At 43.6% G+C, this 14519-nt stretch overlaps 1 protein-coding gene across 3 annotated transcripts in view; it reads right to left on the reverse strand.

Moving 5' to 3' along the window:
- Positions 1-74: 74 nt before the first annotated feature.
- Positions 75-14519, reverse strand: part of LOC126391718 (intermembrane lipid transfer protein VPS13B-like) — a 347897-nt gene continuing 333452 nt past the window's right edge. For all 3 annotated transcript variants that reach the window (XM_050046621.1, XM_050046623.1, XM_050046622.1), the window contains 14 exons: positions 13673-13959; positions 12901-13028; positions 12577-12773; positions 11666-11784; positions 10607-11057; positions 10238-10402; positions 9683-9911; positions 7389-7565; positions 6959-7129; positions 5869-6045; positions 3775-3877; positions 2035-2203; positions 1829-1909; positions 75-1172 (listed from right to left, as the gene is read on the reverse strand). In XM_050046621.1, coding sequence (XP_049902578.1) covers positions 924-1172; positions 1829-1909; positions 2035-2203; positions 3775-3877; positions 5869-6045; positions 6959-7129; positions 7389-7565; positions 9683-9911; positions 10238-10402; positions 10607-11057; positions 11666-11784; positions 12577-12773; positions 12901-13028; positions 13673-13959 — 2703 coding nt within the window. In that variant the 3' untranslated portion in view covers positions 75-923. The remainder of the gene's footprint in view (positions 1173-1828; positions 1910-2034; positions 2204-3774; positions 3878-5868; positions 6046-6958; positions 7130-7388; positions 7566-9682; positions 9912-10237; positions 10403-10606; positions 11058-11665; positions 11785-12576; positions 12774-12900; positions 13029-13672; positions 13960-14519) is intronic.

The raw sequence follows: 14519 nt of genomic DNA on the forward strand, positions 1-14519 counted from the left end.
TTCATATTTGCCAATTTCAAACTCAGTTTTCTTCTTACATAATACACGACAGAATAACACTTAATCATTTTTAATGTTTTTATTAAAATGTTTCTCTATTAATATATTATCCATTTACATACATTGAAGGCATTAGACTTAAACCATATACAGAGCTTAGAGGGACAGCAATATAAAAGGCAACAATAACAACATGTTTGCATCATGAGGGGTTGGCATCCACATAAGGTTACAAAGAACAGTGTTATTGTCAAAACAAGTGTTACATCATCTATAAAAACATTTTGGTTGACAGCCTGTATCACTAGCGTCCATCAACGCGTATATAATATTGCACTTAACATTGGCATGAGACATAGTCACTACATGGAGAATGTAAACACTAAGCTCACTGTGCAGAGTGAAACATTACACACTGTTATGATAGAAATGGAACAGATTAGTTGTGTGTTGTGCATTTCTATCTGCAACACTGACGAGGTTTCACACCAACTGAATGAGCCCTGTTAAATTGAACACTGTTGGTCCAAGAAGGTTTAAACTCTCATTTGTTTTAGTGTTCACTATAATATGTGCTCAGTGAAATGTCTAAGCAGAAGAAATGTCTTAACCTACATGTGTTTCTATGATTAAAACGGATTCTACTCCATCTGATTTTCTCTGTGGCTTTGTGACGAGTCTGTTTGTGCATCAGTAAAAAATATATCTATCAAAGGCAATATCTAAGAATTCTCTACATCCCTAAGGCATGAATGACCTTACTTTAATAAAATAAATGATTTTACCTCAGCAGATATGTTTTGCATAAATGGGCCGTATCTTTTCAGAGCCAAAGTACAGTGTGTTTTTCTTAAGGCTTAATTTATACTGGAACAAAAGGTCTGATCTTGTTTTTGTAGCATAAATCCATGTGTTACTGTGTATTAGTGGAATCCGATGCGTAAGGCTTTGTTCTTGACCATGGTGAATTTGCTGACAAACACCTTGGCGAAGGTGGGATCCACCAGGTAGCGGTAAGACTTGGTGACAGAGGGAGGGGGCTCGGCGAGCGTCACTGGGGGCTGCAGTTGGAGAGAAGTGGCGGAGGGGGAAAGAAACTGGGAGGCTCGTATCACGTAATCCACCAACCGCCGATACTGCTGCTCCGACAGACGCTCACGGACACCGTCACCCTGAAGGAGGACAGACAAATGATTACCAATACTCTGGTTCTAATGAAATTAAATCTGCGGCAGGTGGTGGCATCAAGGACACACAGTGCTGTGTTTTGTAAAACTATGTTGTCATGCCAACTAAAAACTACAGCGGCCGTGTTCATCTTCAATCAGACAGAAAGAAATTAGTGAAAAGAACTGAACCAGTCGTGTAAGAAAAACTTTTGTCTTGCCATGGTTATGATCTAACGTCGTCACCTATAGTGATGTTTAGGTAAGCAGTGCTCTGTCCCTGTCGTGTGTGTGTGTTTGAGTTTGAGAGACAGAGAGAGACACAGGTAGGAGAAGGTAGAAGGTGGACTATTGCAGGCAATGTTTCGGTATGTTATTAATAACTTAACATTATGTGGAACGCTGTGGGACCCCTGGGTTTTACCAGTGCATAACTAGTCACCTGAACTTGTGTCAAGCGACTACTCAATCAGCATTAGACTGTCACTACACACAGTGACCGACAGTTAAGCCACGTTGAGCTTGCTTTCCTGGAGTTATTATTATTTCCTGGAATTTTAACAATGAATTGGCAGCCTGTGTAAGCTGTGTTCTTTGATTTCATTATTGTTTTCCACCATGCAATCTCTCTGCAGCTCCATTACTTTCAGCTTGAGACTCACCTCTGTGTCGCTGGCTACTGTCTGCTGCTGTAAGGTGAGGATGAGCTGGCCCTGCTGTCCTGGCTCCTGCTGACACTCCACCTGCAGAGGACAGGAGGTTTAACATTCACCTCACAGTAACACAGCTGATGAAAGGTTTATTTGATTGTGACAAGAGCTGTTGTTCAGTCTCAACACTTTTTTCTTTTCTTACTACTGTCAGTTACCTCTGTGATGGGGAAGGCCTGCTGCTGGGTGTCCTCACTGAGGCTGACCACAAACAGCACCTCAGAGGTAAGGAGCAGACAGCCAGCATGCTCCTGACCTGACCCACTCACAATAGTCACCTCCAGGGCCATGTGGAGCTCCGGCCGCCCCAGAGACTGGAGCATCTTCCTGTGGTCAGAGCAGGGAGGGATAGACATTAAAGGCAAATTCTGATTGGTTATCATTAAGCAACAGTAAATTAAAACTTCACATAGGGTCAGATCTTAAAAGTAAAGGCTTTATAGTTCCATGCTTAATCAACACATAGTATAGAGAGCAGTCACGTTAACATGACTGATATTGATGGCGTGCATGGATTGTATGTGTACTTACACACACCCATGATGGCAGGCCTTCTAACTTCAGATATACACTCCCTATAAACACAAGACCACACAAGGTGCCCGACTAACCTCAACACACACAAACAAGCGACCATACGTGTCTCCATACATCCTGTAATTTACATTCTACATGTTCTCTGTGTGGTTCCTATTACACACATGTTGGATCGGGACATGCGTGTGCAGGAACTGAAGTCTTCAGTCATGTTCCTCTGACAGTGTGTTTACTTTGGAAGGCAGGTGTTCAAAATTGCAGAGCAGATGTTGAAGCAGCCACAGTAGGGACAGTTTGGTTCTGTTCAGTGTTACTCTGCTCAAACAGTCTGACCCCTCAAGTGTCTGGGCTACCTGTAGTAGTAAAAATAATTGATGGATGCCTGATGGAAAGCAGTGTGACTGCAAAGCAGCGTGAATAAAACCACAGGAGAGCATTATCTCAGCATTCATGTATTTCTGTCTTTTTTTTTTTTTCTTTTCATCTTCCTCTAACATTAGCACAACATACTGCTAACCCCTCGGGTGATGACAAGTAAAGTGGAATGTCCTAAAGAAATATTGTATCTAAAATTTGGCCTTTTTCCTCATGGCAGTTGACGGTCGACACAGACTGCTATTAGAAGTAAATGTTTGATAGCTATGGAAACCAAACTAAATTGCGGAAAATTCATTATGAAATGCCATAAATGCTTTTTTTTTTTTCAACAGCTCCTGATAACCTTCTGGAGACAGAGGCCTCTTATAAATTTTTATGATAATGTTAAGTGCTCCACTGAGAGAGCATACTGGAATATTTGAAACACTCATATCTGATGCAGTGCTGTCGATACCACTGCCATTTTTTTTTTTTTTACAACGCAGGACCTAAAGGTAACCTTCTGCTTGGCAAAACATGCGACCTTTGTAAGCCTTGTCTCTCCCAAACTCCAAACCAGTCCAGCACACAAAGGAAGGTGTTCCTCCATCTGATGGTACTGGGAAACATCTCTGGATAGACTCATAGTTAAACAACAAGAGCAATTTCTAGCTGGCGGCTTTGGCAGAGTGCTTATAAAAACCTTTTAACATGGCTCGATGAGAACAAGGGAGGGCAGGCTGGCTACCATGTGTGGGATCAAGGTCAAACATTTTTCCAGAGTCTTTTTTTTGTAAAGTAGGTAATGAACTCTCCAAGGTTTTTTTAAACAAGACAGCAAAATGATGAGAAGTAAGGGGGAGGAAAAAGAACAGCAGATCCTGGAGAGACTCCAAGAAAAGCAAAGGCGAGAACACATGTCCCACTTCTAACGGATAGCTGGACAAAAGTAAAGGAGGAGCCTGCAGGAAGCATGAAAGGCTCTGTATGGCCAGGGGTCATACCAGACATATTTCAGGTGGCTGTTTGGGGCCTGAGCAGATTTCTCCTCTGTAGGCAGGTACAGTTGTTTAGGAAGCTGCCACAGTCCTGCTCCATGAAGGATCCCTGTTAGAGGAGACACAAACATAGGGACAGTCAGCATCAGCATAACTGTGAGCAAAGTTTTGTCCTGGGTGGATTATTTATGTGCATCTTCATGAAATGTGCATTATATCGACAAGGTAGACTGCTGCCATTCTCAGTTAAATCTTACTACAAAGCTGAGAAAATGGACATTTGATGGAAAAAGACATATGTGTTAGTGGAGTCGTGTGCATTATTAAAGTCATTCAATGCAGGCTACTTTTTGTAGACATGCTCGGCAGCAAAAGTCAAAGTAAAAGCTGGTCTGGCACCTGGCTGCTACCTTTTTATAAAGCCCCGACCTCACTTGTGTGTTGTGGGGGTACACGCCCATAAATGCCCATAAATGTCCCTAACGCAGAAAATAAAAAACCAACACAGACAGAGGGCAGAGTCTCTGCAGAAAAATACACTGACCAACACTTCTAGTGGGTCGTAAGTGATGATTGAGAGGGATTCCTTCTGTCTATACATTGTTTTTAGGATAATCCTGCATAGTTCATCTTAGCTCTGCATGTACATGTCAGTGTGAGTTCATAACCCATGTGCGTGTGGTCAGTTTCCCTTCATCCCACTCTAGCTGTCAGCAGAGCAGCAGCAGCGAGCCAGTGAAGTCATCAAGTAGTTAAAAGCGAGCCATAAAGAACACAGCAAGATCCATTAATGATGTCACTGCAGTGGTACTCTGCAACGCTGCTCAGCTCTGAGTGGGTGTTTGCAAGTATCTGTGTGTGTGTGTGTGTGTGTGTGTGTGTAGGTATATCCATGTGTTTCATAAGACAGGAGTGTGACACAGTTAGGACACACAATTGATCGGCATTTATTACCGACAGAGTGTTTTTCTGGGTGTGTTGTCTGTGTGTCATGCAGCGTCCCATTGTGTGCACTCACGAGCATCCATGTGGATCCACATGTGTAATCCTAAGCTTGTGTGTGTGTTTGTGTTCTGCTGAGCTCAGAGGGTCAGGTGGATCAGAGCCTGGGGAGTCATCACTCTTAGGCAGAGCTCTTGGCCTCGTTGGTAGTTTATGTGCTGTAGCTAAGACCTGTTAGCGCCAACACACCCCACCCTCTGACCCACTCCTCACACCCCCCCACCCCTATCTTCTACCCCCAGTAAAACACAAACTAACTCCAAAGACTTTAACTGCCTGTATATACAAGTGTTTGTGCGTGTGTGTGTGTGTGTGTGTGCCAGAGGGTCTTTCAGCAGTTCTCTCTTAGGCCCTGCACTACTGAAGGTCTGACCTAATAAACACTGTTGCTGGCTGGAGCCAAGGGGACAGAAGTGGAGAAATTGCCCATCCACTGAGGGATTTATGATTTTCCTGACACACAAACCTTTAAAATATGGGGGTGTTTATTATAATATTGTCGCCTAAGGCTCCTTGGAAAGTTGTACATAAGACGGATTTGTTGAGTTGTGTTAAATAAATTTGAGATCTTGCTGCATGACCAAATCTCTCTTCACACTTCAGTGATAATGTGCTTGTGTGTTAAGAACGTTAAAAGTTTGCATCTCTACGGGACATATTTTTTTTCATCCTTTTACAAATGTTATTTTAATTACTTTAGGTTAAATAACAAAAACATTTCAAACACATATTCAGCGCTTTATATTTCCCCATAAAATGATGCAGCTTGTTGCCAGACATGACAACATAAAAATGCTTTTAATGGTCCTAGAAGTCAGTTGATAGTTGATATCCAAAATGGGTTAGTCATGTCTGCTGTTCACAGCAAGAATTATGCTCTAATTATGCTTGAATTTTTTAGTGTTTTGTGTTTGTGGGCCATGTGTTTGTGGAGGCCATTATAATAAACAAAACTCATCAAGCTTTCACGACCATCTCTTCATTCACTTAAATTGTTTTCATTAACACAAACAACCAAAAAACCTTGTGAGGCAGTTTCTGAAACAGAAAAAATAAATTAATTCAACGTGCTGTTATCTTTAACCATTCTGAACTCACCATATCCAGTCTGGGACACCAGTTCAGCTGCTCCTCCGATGGGCTTGGTGAAAACCCCCACAATGCCTTTCCCCACTCCAGAGATGACCCCTTTGGCCTTGCTACCAGCTGAGCTCTGCATCTCCCAGTTCCTCTGAAAGTTCTGCATGGGCTGGTCCACGATGCCTGCTATTGCTCCTGAAAGGACAAAGACAAAGTTGTTGGTCGTTATTATTGTGATACGTTCAATAAATACTAAATAACAGACTTACAATTAGAAAATACAACATACAAACAGCATTCAAGACATCTTTTGCACACAAAAAGATGGGCAAACCTTCTGGGTGATTTCATTTTTGCAAGACATGGGGGTTAGAGTCTAAAGTGTCATAAATGGGGCTCTCTCATGAATTCAGATATGCTTCTGCCCCACAGAAAATATCTAAGCCTCCATCGTATGTATGACACAGATGTTGTGATCGACAGTGCATCTCAGGAATTATAATCCACTGTAACCCAGAGAGATGCGAGCAGCTGTTTGGTTTCAATGACGATATACTTTGTGTGTCCACAGACTTGAGTTTTACTGCCCTCTGGGTGTTTACTGAGTCCCTGCTGCGCTGTCTCCACTGCTCTGTCTCATAGCTCTCTGTAATTGTGCACACCACAGTGTGTGAACCTAATGCCAATGGACAGCAGATGAAATGTGTGTGGGCAGAACATGTTTCCATACATATCGAGTGACCCGATGAAATACTAATATATAACCCTTCATGTTTTCCAAATATCTGGATAACTTTCTACCTTGTAACTGGGAACAAAACTGTATTTATGTCATTTGTGCCATTTCTCATCTAAAACCACTTATTTTGTGTTACTAAGAAGATGACTAATAGTGAAAAGAAAAGTGAGTTGCACGACCGGGATCAGAGTTGGACTGTTTAGTTGATATTTAGAGGGGTGATGACAAACATGACAAAAATATTACTGCAATGTGCTGCTTTATTTCTGATTAGGAATGTTGCAAAACCCTCAAATGTAAAAAAAATAGTGATTACATGAGATGCATTTAACTCTATGTGTGTGTATGTGTGTGTGCATCCCCACATACCTAACAAGCTAATGCCGAGTCGTGACAGCCCCTGCCTCAGTCCGTCCCCGAGGCTCTCTGGTAGCTGGCGTCTCCACTCCTCCTGCCTGGTGTAGTGCTCTTCATCCAGAGACAGGCGGTCCATGTTCCTGGCCAGACTCGTCGCTAAGTTGGTGATGGACGTCAGCGTGCCTGAACACACATGTGACAAGATCAAATTCAATGTTCAGAGTTTGAAGTGAGTTTGTCAGCCATCTCTAGATGTTGCTCTGGTAACCACTGCATGATAACAACCTAAATAAAAAAGTGTTTATCAGATAATGTGTGTGCTTTCTCTGTCTGAGGGAATATTACCTATTAGTAGTAGTCCAGAAATACAAACATGAGTGTGCACACAGATCAACATTATCTGCTGTGAAATTAACAAAAACCTCATGAACATCTCTGTTACCTTTTGAGATATGCTTGACGAAGGAGGTGGTTCCTCTGGACACCCCGCTGACAAAGGCTCCAGGTCCGCGTGTCAGACCCTCATATGGCAGCCGAAAGAAGTCGGACACGCCGTTCCCGATGCTCCGCACCAGGCTGGCAGGACTGCCCAAGATCTCCAAAGATCCCACCACCCAACCTGAGATAGAGCAACAACCACAGCACAGGATATTTGTCGAATAGTACTTGTAAAATGGACTGTACTTGTTTAGTGCTTTTCTAGTCTGCATGTCTGCACTGCATGTTACATTCACCCATTCACACACACAGTTACACACTGGTGGCCAAGGCTACCAGACATGGTGCCACCTGCTACTCAATAACCATTCACACACACTCACACAACGATGGAACATCCATTAGGAGCAATTTGGGGTTCATTATCTTGCCCAGGTGGACTGGAGGAGCCGAGGATCAAACTGCCAGTCTTCAGATTAGTGGATGACTCGCTCTACCTCTGAGCCACAGCTGCCTCCACTTGTTATATTAACATAATTAAACATGCACTTCTTTTCTTTTTAATGAAGTTCTTAGGACATAGTTGCCATCCAGCCTTCTTTGTTTTCTCTTTCAGTTTAGATTTATAACAAACACTTGGCTTGGAAGCAGATATTTAAATGAATCAGTTACTTACACTATTATTTTTGGAGGTGGCCACATTTGGGATATTACACACAATTTACACAAGTTCCACACTGTAAAATCCCACAGTAAAATGGGTTTTGTATTCAACAGAGATACATCTGGAACACCTGCTCTGAGGAGGCACATTCCTCGTAGAAGCCCCTTGAGTAAACTTGCACGATCCTCTGCTTGCCAAAAGCAGTTTAGAGTGGGAGGCTCTTCCACTCTAAACATTTTGAACATTTTACAGAATAACTTACAAAATGTTTTTACATCATGATTATATGTTCAGCATTGCGTTCATTCGATCAAATTTCTTTTCTCAACAATACAAAGATTCACAAAAGCATTCACACATACACATATGCACACAGACACACACACTCCTGCATGAAATCATACATGTGCCACAGTAAGATTTACAGCCTCCTACTATCTCACCTCATCTCTCTCATTCAACCATACAGTCCCCTTCAGATGGCACGGCTCATTGATATTTATGCACTGACAATTGCATCTCAAAAATCAAATAGCAATTTCTCAAGACGCAGACCCCACTCTGCTCTCATTCTCTGTCAATTTGCACTTGAGTGATGGACTCTAATGGTAGGAAACCAACTCCAGTGGGGCCTAGTGGTCGTTTCTGCTTCACATGGTCTCCCAGTTGTGGTTTTGGTAAAGCATAAAGTCCTGACGGGGGCCGATGTTTACAGGGCTGAGTCATGCTTTTACACACATGCATATACTGGTGTGTGTATGCTTTTTAATATCCATATTCCCATAACTCTTTGTATGTGTATGTGCATGGATTTACGCCTTTGGGTGTGTGTGTGCTCATAATACTGTACATCCTAGTACTAATCAGTCCCAGAATGCAATGCTTCCCGGCGCCCCTCACTCCATGACGACTCAGGAAGAGGAGAACGCGGTGAGGTGACGTGTTGAAATACGAGCAGAAATAAGTGCTCTAACGAGAGACAGCGGGAAGGAAGTGTTCGTCCAGAACGGTGATTTCTGATGTGGAAATGACTGGCTTAAACCAGAACATGTGTGGAGGCTTTGACTAGACAGGAGGACAACGCAGGAGAGAGGTACGGAGCCTTTATAGGGCCTGATAAGTCAGACTCTGCCGTCCACAGATTATTCATAACGTACTGCCTGCACACCATGAGTCATCAGTCAAAGCTCATGGTAAAACAGTAAATTATGACAATGGGAGAATCTAAATCTTTTTCGAGCCTGCAGTGATTCAGATTTTGCTTCCTGGAGCTCTACAGTTTTACTGCACTTTCTGACACAAAGCAATGGGAGCCCCTGGGTGCAATCATTTCGAAGCTCAACTAGACTTAGGGAGAATAAATTGTGGGATTTCTCACTTGAGCACACATCCTGTTATTCTTCTGTCCATATTTGCCTAAACCGAGTGCACAGGATTTGAGCGTGAGCCTATCTAAGGCAGACCGTAAACTTGTGTCCCTGTAGTGTGAAAAGACATCAGTCTAGTGTCCACATATGAAACACACGCTGGCTTTAGGGACCACTTGCTGTATGGCATGATTGATGTGGCAGCAGGTAAATATGAGGCCTTTAATAAAAAAAGAAGTTATGCAAGTTCCTCCATCCACTACCTACCAGCTCTGAAGAGGGCACCAGCAGCATAGTGCATGGCCAGAGCATGGACGAGCTGCCTGGCCGTGGTGCACAGCGGCCCTCTCTCAAACAGGGAGAAGGAGAGGGGTGTGTGGTCTGAAGCGATGTACAACTTTAGGGAGGCATGGATGCTGACCAACAGGTTGACTGGCTGGATGGTCAGCCTCTGCAGCCGCACAGGGTAGACCAACGCCTGCACCGACTGAAGCACCTGGTAGAAATGTACTAGTTTTAGTATTGACATAAGACAGTAATGATTACAACATCTTGAGATACACAGAGCAGACACAAGTTGCTTTACTGGACTAGGTAATAATGGCTGAATTATTATTTATAATTTGCATCCTGCTGCAAAAATAAGCAGACTTCCTTCGAAGGCATGCTGATAACCATAATAAAGTTGGATGCTGCTTCCTGAGTGTTTGGCCTGAGCTGAATGCACCACTGCTAATAACGTAATGAAAATGCAGTGACTGAAACAGAAAACATTCAGCCTTGTCAGTGCCTGAATAAAACATTATGGACTGCATGGTGCACCTGTTCAGGCAGGATGGGGGCTGATCCAGACTCTCTCCTCCTCTGGGTCTCTGCTGTGGCTGAGGACATGGCACTGTCAGGGATGTAGGTGTTGAACAATGTCTTAATGTAGTAAACAAAGGTGTCTTCGAGGTAAACTCTGGCAGGTTGGAGCTGGAAGGTAATCTGAGGAAAAACACAAAAAGCTGACTGTTGATTCATGATTGTGGTGAGGGGAATAAACAGACTTGTACATACTGGTTACCATATGGTGTCTAAAGAATTTAGGCTTTTTTGACATAGGTCATCCTTGAAAAAGAGACCTGATCTCATGCACCCTCTACTGTGTCAAAGAAAGTGGAAATACAAAGACAGAAGAATGAATCCAACCTCCTCCATAGTGCATCTGTCTCCAGCCAGAGTCATCCTCAGCTGCAGGAAACAAGAGCGTTTGAACTCCTCCAGGGCTTCAGGGGACTCAGTGGGGTTGGCATCGCTGCTCCACTGACCCGCAGGCTCAGCTCCTCCTCTCTGATCCTGGCACAGCAGCACGGGGAAGTGGAAACTTGCTCGGTTATACAGCTGGTTGTCTACTTGCAGGCTGGAGCAATAGACCTCGATCAAAGAGGCGTCAGGCATCAGAGCGGAGATGGGTGCTGCGTCCCTGCCAGGGTCAACTGCCAGCTCTGGGGGCAGGGAGGTGGGTACTGGAGCCAAGCTGACGAGCAGCTTGGTCAGCGTGAGTCTGAGCAGCTCCACAGATCCAGAGGGATTGGTGATGTCATCACTCAACACCACACTGGCTTCACTGAGGAGGACTCTACAGGACAGCTTAGAGGACCTGAAACAGAACAGGAGTTATTAATGTGGAAGTATTGTATAGTTAAATAATTAAAGGAATGTATGAATGTATGAAAACATCTCCGTCACAGACATATTAACCAAAGCCTTAAGTAGGTGTGTTATGACTCAGATGATTTGTGGAGGATAAAAAGAGACTAAACTCGTGTGCTGTTGATGTTTCATGAATTTCCTGCCACCAGGACAAAGATCACTGTCTGACGTAATTTGTTTACATTTACCTAATATGTGATGATATTAATTTCCTGTTTTGCCCAAATGGAAAACCAGCTATGATGTAATGGAATAAAGCTGTAATACCATGTTCTACTGTACTAATTTCACTCATGACAACACAAGGGAGTTTTATTGCCCTCCTGTGGTGCAAATGATGCCTGTTTCTTCATGTTTGGAGTCTTCTAACAACTGCTGCATGAAAACATTGCTGTTAATAATGACCATAAAGCCATCTGAAGTGAACACAATAACAGGACCACGGGGAGATACCTTGAGGTTAGGAAGAACAACATGCATTGATGATTTTTTATGGCTCAAATATGTAGGGAGCATAAAACAACTACAATAAAACCACTGCCTGGGCACACATACCTGCTGTGCTGGTTGATCACAGCATCCACGCTGCCCTCTGGTGCCAGACACAGAACCAGGGTGCCTTTCTCATACACCACGTCTATGTAGAGGCAGCCAAAACCTGGCAGGAACACCACCTGGGCAAGAACAAAACACAGATCTGTGGTGTGATAGATCAATGCACTTGGATACGCTCTATTGATAGAAGGTTTTGCTCATTTCCACTCTAAATAAACTTTCATGAGGTAACTTTACCCATTCACAGATTCATAGCTCAGCTCAGTGTTGTTTACACTGTTCTTTGTTTGTGTTTCAGCATGTGTCTGACTTTAACCTCCACCACTCCAGGTTCAGAGTGATCAGCCCCTCACGTGATGAAAGGAAGTACATCCCTGCTGAACGCCTCGCTGAGCAGTCATAACAAGTCCGACCTCTGACCTCTCACCCCTACCACAGAAGTCAGACCCAGACCTCACAGTAACCAGAGATACACAGCCTCAACCTCAACCCCAACCTGCAGCCGACTAGACACAACACCAAACATTACACTGCTCCTTACCTTCTCAGTAACCCCACACTACTACACTGACCAAAGGAGGGGGGGGGGGGCATAAACTATAAGCCTGCAAATGGGCTATTCTATTCTTTGTTTTGCTGCTAAAGCACGGCAAACGCTGGCTCCACCTAACTGCCAATTACATTATCAGTGTGAACTGATAATGTTCTTAAATGTACATCAGTAAAAATCCAAAAAGTAAGATCTCATAACAAGCACATTATGAGTGCAAGATGAGATTCTCCAAATTTGAGAAGAGGGATGATGTAAAAAATTGTATTCCTACACCACATTATTAAAATCAAAAAATAAAGATATTGTTTAGTGTTGAGAGGTGGGACATCCCCTCACATCCTCCACATGAAGCTTTTACCTGAGTGCCGGGGGAGTTGATATCTATGGGGTCAGTCCAGTCGGTGGTGCTGTGGTCTGAAGTGTTTTTCAACAGCAGTGAGGGCAGCATATCTTTCTGCCTGCACTCAGGGAAACTGGAAAAGTGGTGGTAGAGCTCATGGTGCAGGGAGCAATTAGCAGGCAGAGGACGGCAGTAAACCTCAGTCCTTGGAGTTTCTATATGAAGATACAAGGACATAGTACACAAATTAGTAGTAAAACAGTATAATAGTAGTAGCGATACAACGGAGGAAGGGAAGGAGATGGGGTGAGAGGAGAGATAGTCAGCCATTCTCTTTCCTACCTTTGGTAGTTTCCTTTAGCAGCAGTGGGATAGGACACATGTTGTGGATCAGCATCCGAGGACAGGGGTCCTCATTCAAGATGATGTATGTCACCCCAAGGTGTTCCTGATATGTTAGTACTATGCCTCTGCAAAAAACAAATAAAAACAAGCTCATAAATAAACTGTCCACAGACAGCTTATATCCCAGCCCCTTCTAACTACACACAGATAAGAGATCACACACCCACCAACATGTCAAACGTCACATTACTGCTATGTCCATTTGCAAATCTCTGAGGTGCATCCATGGGCAGAGCCCTAACTGAAGCCAGATGCTGACACACTGTCACCCTGTGTGTGTGTCCATATTTGTGTTTTTATTTATGTATGTGTGTTTGACTGTGCGCTACATTAACACGCAGTAAATGAGAGCCAAGCTGGCCAGAACACAACATGTCTCTGTGAAGGAAAATAAGATATGCTCACTGGCCCATGTGCTGTACACAGCTTGTGTTTTTAGTAATTGAAGATGAAATAGCTTTACTAGGGCTACAATTAATAAAAGAAAGACATCAGATAAGCTGAGAGGGATTAATTGTACAAGACACACAGAGAGACTGACAGTGGAAATGTTGAGGGCATTTCTGCTTTTGCTTCATCAGCAATGTTTAACAAGCTGTGACCAGCTACAGTACCTCCCAGCTATATGTCCTGTGCCAGCCGGGGTTCGGTACCCTGCTCTAAATGGACTGTCACAGCCAGCAAACCACAAATGCTCTGCTTCACCCACCTACTGCTAAGGCCACCCCCAGAGTCCGGTTCCTCAGGAACTGACAAACTCTGCCTGGGGAAGTCTGGTCGGATGGGAGTGGGGAGGCTCCATGCTGCAGATCCAAGTCCAGCATCATGCCTGGGAAATAAGCTGAACAGCATGTGCTTGAGCGGCAGAGGGAACTCCACTGTTCCCTGGACACTGGTTTGGAGGAGGTCCCAGCATGGCACAGAGCAGGGCTTGGCTGGGGATGATTCATCAGAGGGAGGCAGGGTGAACGGTGCTGTCTCTGGTATCTCACAGGCCTGAGGAGAGGACATGATATAAACATAATGAAAAGAGACGAGAGGAGAGGAGACAATAGGAGAGGAAAAGAAAGGAGAAGAGAAAGGAAATAGAAAGGACGAGAGAAGAGGAAAAGAAAAAGGAGAGGAAGAGAAAAATAAAGAAAAGGAGGGGAACAGAGGAGCGGAGAGGAAAGAAAAAGGACGAGATGGAAAATAAAGGGAAATAAGCAGATGAGGAAGGAAACACAAAAGAAAAAAAGATGGAACAGAAGAGACAAAAAAGAATGGAGGTGAGACATGCAAATGAGAACAAAGGAGGGGAAGTGGAAAAACGTTGCATCAGAAAAGGATATGAGATGGGCCACAAAGAAAAGAAAGAGAGAGCAAAGAAGATGCAAGTGATTACAACAAAAGATACATGGTAAAACCACATTGTTATTGTACTCTCTTCTCTCTCCCACTAAGCTTAGTGCTAAATTGGTAGCAGAGAAGCCCTGCTGTGCTGATTTAGCAGCCAGTGAACAGCGAGTAGTCGAGGACTACAGGGATTAGGCACTAAGCATGATGAATAGACCAAC

The sequence above is a fragment of the Epinephelus moara genome, chromosome 6, assembly GCF_006386435.1.
Source record: "Epinephelus moara isolate mb chromosome 6, YSFRI_EMoa_1.0, whole genome shotgun sequence".
Classification (NCBI taxonomy): domain Eukaryota; kingdom Metazoa; phylum Chordata; class Actinopteri; order Perciformes; family Serranidae; genus Epinephelus; species Epinephelus moara.